Here is a 6,940-nt window from a genome sequence, read left to right as displayed (position 1 = left end):
CTGAGCCATTTTCCCCTCTGCCTCCTGAAAGGCAGCCATTCTTACGAATGTGACTTGTAGCCTTGCTATGCATGTGTTCATATGCGACGAATACATACATATTCATAAATAATACATGGTTTAAAGAATTATCGCTTCGTAGTCCAACTGCAGGACGTCTACAGGTTGTTTTTGAGGTCTGTCTATCTAAGCTAGGTCAAGTATCCATTCATTTATGTTCATAGTGAGAAACGATTTTGGAGGGAAAAAATGTTCTGGTAGGTTAAAAAGTTTTTTCTCTGTAGCCATCAGGGGGCGCCAAGACAGCATTATTTGTCTGTCTTGCTACATGATGGAGAGCGCTGAAGGCAGCCTGTATCAGGGACCTTGAGTACCTTCCTTGAAACGAAGCCATTTGGGTGGATGACTGTGATCACAGTCTTTTGAAGTTTCTAAACTCTCCACAATGGACGTAGCTTATTCCTTTCACATTCTGAAGATTTCCTGAAATGGAATAGTCTTTAAATGCTCTCCAGGAAGATGTTTCAAAAGCTCATTCTAGTTACTGCAACTTCCTCTGGGACAGTAGCACAAAAATAAAGATTTACTATAGAATCCTTGATTAAGCCATCTTTCTTCCTTCCTTGAGCACTAAGCTCTATTTTTTTTTTAAAGTTCCTTTATTTTGAGAGAGAGACCACACAAGTAGGGGAAGGGAAGAGAGAGGGAGAGAGAGAGAGGATCCCAAGTAGGCTCCAGACCACCAGCACAGAGCCCGGATGCGGGGCTTGAACTCACGAAACCGTGAGACCATGACCTGAGCCAAAACCAAGAGTTTTGCTTAATGGACTGAGCCACCGAGGCGCCTCCCAAGCCCTGTTGATTCTACCTTAGATACGTTTTCAGGTGGCCTCTTTCCTCTTCCTTCTGCCACTCACTGACCTACTTCAGGCAACCCCTTCCCCTTTTCCCTTAACCAGGGCAGCAGCCTCCTAACCACTTTCCCTCTTAAGTGAATTGTCTTAAAAGGTTTTCCCCCGTCCAGCCCCAACAGTTTTGCCATCTTCCTTAAAATAACGGATACGTGTGTTATTTATCTCCAGCTTTAAAAACTGGAGCTAACCTTCCACTGCTAACAAAACAAAGCCTGACCTGTCCTCGGCTCGTCCGGTTTGCTTCAGTGCGTGGCCACCTGCAGCCTGTCCTTCCTTCCTAACCCCCATCACGTCTTCCCTCTCACTCCCTATGTTTCAGCCGCAGTGACTTTGTCATTTCCTCAGTGCGCCGTGTGCTTTGTCGCTTGAGGATGGGGTAAGACAGGTGGACGGGAGGAGAAGAAAGTCTACAAACGTATTTACATTATTGCTCTTTCTCCCACCTTCTTGGAAGCAGCTGGTGTTGATTTTGTTTTACAGGGGTTTTGACCATTTATGAGCCTGTGCAATTCAGAATTCCTTTGAACAACATCTTCAGATGCAATAGTTTATCGACTTTGGAAAAGGGTGATGTTACCCAGTACTATTGGGATGTTCACGTACAAGCTTTTGTCCAGAACGGCACGGTGAGCACAAAAGGTGAGTACTTAAAGTATAGGTACTTGGGTCCTACTTTAGGATTAGAGTATACCAGCTGGCTTTAATTGAACTTGTTATCTGAAAGCATTCCTTTTCATTTATTTTTTTAAAAAATTTTAATGTTTATTTTTGAGAGAGAGAGAGAGAGAGCAAGTGCGTGTGAGTGGGGGAGGGGCAGAGAGAGGGAGACACAGAATCCAAAGCAGGCTCCAGGCTCCCGGCTGTCAGCACGAAGCCGAAGCAGGGCTCAAACCCACAAACTGTGAGATCGTGACCTGAGCCGAAGTTGGATGCTTAACCAACTGAGCCACCCAGGTGTCCCACATTTTATTAAAAAACTTTTTTAACATTCATTTTTGAGAGACAGAGTATGAGTGGGGGAGGGGCAGAGAGAGAGAGGGAGACAGAATTTGAATCAGGCTTCAGGCTCTGAGCTGTCAGCACAGAGCCCACTGCGGGGCTTGAACGCACAGACTGTGGGATCATGACCTGAGCTGAAGTCAGACGCTTAACTGACTGACCTACCCAGGCGCCTCATGAAAGTGTTGCTTTACAAAGATTTGTTCATGGTTTACAGCGAACCGTAAAGTTTTCGTAAATGACAACAATTCTTATTCTTGTGGAACTTGCAATTTTTTTAAGTTGATTTATTTATTTTGGGGGCGGGGGAAGAGAGAATCCCAAGTAGGTTCCACATTCTCAGCACAGAGCCCGATGTGGGGCTCAAACTCACAAACCATGACCTGAGCTGAAGCCAAGAGCTGGACATTTAACTGACTGAGCCACCCAGGCACCCCTGGAACTTGCCTTTTTAANCTGATCAAACCTAATCTTTGTTTGAACAAATCCTCATATAGCTTGCATCAGCTCTTTAGCTTTTGATGAGCTAAGACCACAGCTTTAGGAATGAGATTTTTGTGTTTGAATCTTGAATTTTATAAACTGCTTTGGTAACATGTATATAACTTCATGGAAATGTCATAATTTCTCATTCCCGAGCTCTGGAAAGCCACCAACACTTTCCTAAGAAGAATTTGAAACGCTGATTTGCTGTAAGGCTGATAGCAATAAAAGGCTCATTTGCATTTAAACCCTGTAATGATTTCTAAACTTTTTTTCTNGGATGCCTCAGACAGCTAAGTGTCTGACTCTTGGTTTTGGCTCAGGTCATGGTCTCACGGTTTTGTGAGTTTGAGCCCTGAGTCAGGCTCAGTGCTGGCAGCAGGGAGCCTCCTTGGGATTCTCTCTCTTTCCCTCTCTCTCTCTCTCTCTCTGTCCCTCCCTCCCTTGAGCTGTCTCTGTCTCAAAATAAATAATTTTTATTAAAAAAACCCTTAAATCTCTCATTTTCACATCCGAGGCAGGTGAAGTTCTTTGGGAATAAAGGGACTTAAGGGTCTAAAAAGACTCCATGGAGTCTGCCCCTAATATAACCTTTGGACTTCTGTTGTGAGAGATATTTGCTCTTTCCTGGCCTTATGAATTAAGGAGAAACCCCCTTAACTTATTTTGTCCTTTGTTTTTTTTTCAGAGTTTCTGTGTGAAAAAGATCAAACTTCAACCACTGTGGTGCCCATCACCCCTACCACCATGTCGTCACCTACTACCACGCCCATTCCAAGGGAAAAACCAGAGGTTGGGTCCTACTCAGTTAATAATAGCAATGGTACTTGTCTCCTGGCTACCATGGGGCTGCAGCTCAACATCACTCACGATAAGGTATAGTTGTCTGTTTTCCTTGGTACCTTTTTCTTGTATCTCCTTTCAAATAAGGTATATCCTACTTCTGGCCCAAGAGTGGCATTACTAGACTGATTCTGTTTTAATATATTACTGCCAAAGCAAGCACTAGACTGATTCTGTTTTTTCTTTTAAAGTCTATTCATTTATTTGGAGAGAGAGAGAGGGCCAGAGTGCGAGGAAGGGAGGGGCAGAGAGAGAGGGAGGTCACGTGAGATCGTGACCTGAGCTGAAGTCAAGAGTCGGGTGCCTCTAGACAGATTCTGTTTTCAGTAGAGATGTGATGTTGACTTGTTGAGGTTTGATTACTTTGGAGTGACACAAAGAGTTAATGTCACTGTCAAGGTGCTGTCTTGGCCAGCAGGAAACCTAGCTGTTTCCAGGACTCTTTGGGGTTTGGGCTGTATTTACCATCAGCAGATTGGAGTACAGATAGATGATCTTTATTCCAGGCAGTTTAAAATAGAAATCCTTCGCATGTGTATCTGAAGTGCAGCGGAGGTTGATGGAGGAAACAGTGCAGCTCTTTCTCCAGCTATGCGATGACTCAGGTCGAGAGCAACACTCCAGTATGTGGTGGCACCTCTAGTCGCAGTGTCTCTCTGAGGCTACAGGGGGCATGCCAGCGCACAGATCCCATTCCCAGAGTCTTGCAACTTAAACGAGCTAGACACACGGCTCTTGTGCTCCAGAAAAATGTGTCTTTTCATCTGGCTCATTGCTGAGGAAGCTTCCCTCTCATTTTTCTTTCTTTCTTTCTGGTTTTCCTTCTAGTTGTCTGAGCCCTAGCTTGAGAGCCCATGCCAACTTTGTTTGAGAGTAAGACACCCTGAACCTAGGTATCCAGACCACAGGAATTTCTGGTCTCCCTGACGTTGCGGATTAGAATGTAAGGTTCTGCCGTGGGCTCATATGGTTAATGTGTACCTTTCTCCCTCTCCTTCCCCGAAAGGTTGCTACCGTTATTAACGTCAACCCCAACACAACTGACTTCAGCGGTAACTGCCATCCTCAGGTCGCTCTGCTCAGGCTGAACGGCAGCAACATCAAATTTCTTGACTTTGTCTTTGCTGTGGTGAGTATCAGAGTTTCATAAGAGTAGGTTCGTTTTCGTAGAAACGCATCTGAAAGTCTAAAGAGCTGTGTGTTTGGAGGGGGGGTGGCTATTTAGCTGTATTTTCCATTTCAGTGCTGCTTAATTATAAAGGGTAGTCCATTGATCCCCTTTAGTCCCTCAGGGTCACCTCAGCGGTCTGTGGGCTGGACTCTCGCATTATTGTTCCCCTGAAGTGACTGTTCTGCCGTCATACAGACTTCAGGGTAGGAGTGAGAATTAACCCACATCCCCCCCAAAACTCTGTAATCCATCTCCTGTAGATAGACGTAATCATAAAAGTGTGCACGAATTTAGATGTCATGTAGTATAAATGATAAAAAGTAGTTTCCAAAATACTTTTCTTTATTATTGGCCAGAAAACTCGTGTTCATCTGCTATAATATCTAAGTGCCTTTTGGAGGCTCTACTGTTTGTCACCATATCAGCAATAATAATAGTGAACATTTATTGAGTACTCACCATGTACAAGGTTCTGGGTTAAGTACTTAACACGCATAAGTTTGTTCAGATAGTTTATAATGGCAGTGTTTGGGTTTTTGTTCGTGCTCGAATCTAAGGCTGAACTTGAAACAGAAGGTTCCAGATCAAGCATATGTGCTCTACTTCTTGCTAGCATAAGCTAATCGTCGAGGACCTTTATTTCTGCCTTCTCTGAAGCTGTCATTAGCCTCATAACTTTTGGCGGGGTGTGTGTGTACGTGTTACGCAGGTGGGAATGGACAAGGAGGGGGGGCTGTTGGTGAGAGAAGATGTCTGACCACCAGCCATTCTCAAACTAAGAGTTACTTATAAACCAGTTCTGCTTTTTACAAAATTTTTAAAAGTTTATTTATTTTTGAGACAGAAAGAGCACAAGCGGGGAAGGAACAGAGAGAGAGAGAGAGGGAGACAGGATCTGAGGCAGGCTGGAGGCTCTGAGCTGTCAGCTCTGAGCTGACGCGGGACTCGGACTCAAACCATGAGATCATGACCTGAGCCAAAGTCGGATGCTTCACTGGCTGAGCCACCCAGGTGCCCCCAAACCAGTTCTACTTTTAAATCAGATTACTATATGTAGGGACAGGGAAATCTTCAACATCTGCTATATCAAAAGTTAGCTGTGTGTTCTTTGTTTTAAGTCTGAAGTTGGTATCTTTAGTCTAAACCCTTTCTTCTCTGCAATATATGCGCACTAATTGAAGATGGCATCAGGCAGTTATATTTTAGGAAGGTTTACCAAAATCTTCCCTTTACCAGCATTGAAATCATTCCTGTTACAGTACGTATATGACGAGGAGTTTACAGGTGTCTGGTCAGGCTGTCCTCTTCACAGTAGGAAGGACAGTTCTCCCCAGACACATTCTCTTTTAAAGTTATCTCATAGGGGGGTGCCTGGGTGGCTTAGTTGGTTAAGTGTCCGACTTTCGCTTAGGTCATGATCTCACGGTTCGTGGGTTCGAGCCCCGCGTCAGGCTCTGTGCTGACTGCCAGCTCAGAGCCTGGAGCCTGTTTCAGCCTGTGACTCCCTCTCTCTCTGACCCTCCCCTGCTCACGCTGTCTCTCTCTCTGTCTCCTAGAAATAAACATTTAAAAAATAATAAAATAAAGTTATCTCATAGGGATGATACTGTAAATAAAAATGAAGAAATAGCTTAGGTTCATTCCCTTTTGAGTGATGGAGTTTGATCTCTCTAGCTGTGGTAGGATCCTAAAAGGAACATGGTTATTTCTGACTCTTACGGGGAAATATTTAATGATTACAATATTTAATTTGCCCGACAGACTATTGTATTTTTTAAGTTTATTATTTTGAGAGAAAGAGCAAGCGAGCACGAGTAGGGGAGGGGCAGAGAGAGAGAGAATCCCAGGCAGGCTCTGTGCTGTTAGCCCTACATGAGGCTCGAACTCACAAACTGTGAGATCATGACCTGAGCTGAAATCAAGGGTCAGGCACCCAATCGACTGAGCTACCCAGGTGCTCCAACAGACTGTTTTAAAATGCAGTTCAAAATAGTGACATTTTAACCATGTCATAGACGTTTTGAAAAAAACAAGAAACACTTGCAATATCACCAGAGTTCACTGGGGCCCATCTTCAACCCTGTCATGATAGATGCTTCTAAGGAGATCTTCTTGAATTTAAGTGCATTGTGTACAGGATGCCATGGTGGAACTCAAAGAAGAGGGCCTGTGTTAAGGAGCCCACAGTTTAGTGGTAAAGATAGAAATATACAGATAATTAACATTTTTTGTGGAAGGCCTTGAATGTTATGCTAAGGCTTTTGAATTGGATAATGCGGGCAATTCAAGCACCATGAAGGTGCATTCAAAGTGGGATGAGTAGGGGTACCTGGGTGGCTCAGTTGGTTAAGTGTCCGACTCTTGGTTTCGGCTCAGGTCAGTGCTCACAGCAGTTTGTGAGTTCGAGCCCCAAGGTGGCTTCTGCAGAGCCTACTTAAGATTTTCTCTCCCTCCCTCTCTCTCTGCCCTTGCCCCCACCACATAAATAAACTTTAAAAAAGTGGGATGAATGAAAGACCAAAAGGAAGTA

At 44.2% G+C, this 6,940-nt stretch overlaps 1 protein-coding gene across 1 annotated transcript in view; it reads left to right on the top strand.

The window, feature by feature from the left end:
* The window catches only part of LAMP2 (lysosomal associated membrane protein 2), a 28,938-nt gene that overhangs the window by 16,879 nt on the left and 5,119 nt on the right, over positions 1-6,940 (top strand). The window contains exons 4-6 of the mRNA XM_077756277.1: positions 1,395-1,553; positions 3,085-3,272; positions 4,246-4,368. Of these exons, the coding sequence (XP_077612403.1) occupies positions 1,395-1,553; positions 3,085-3,272; positions 4,246-4,368 (470 nt within the window). The remainder of the gene's footprint in view (positions 1-1,394; positions 1,554-3,084; positions 3,273-4,245; positions 4,369-6,940) is intronic.

This window comes from Crocuta crocuta, unplaced genomic scaffold, assembly GCF_008692635.1.
Source record: "Crocuta crocuta isolate KB4526 unplaced genomic scaffold, BGI_CrCroc_1.0 scaffold1156, whole genome shotgun sequence".
Lineage (NCBI taxonomy): Eukaryota > Metazoa > Chordata > Mammalia > Carnivora > Hyaenidae > Crocuta > Crocuta crocuta.
This window is presented reverse-complemented; position numbering and strand designations above follow the sequence as displayed.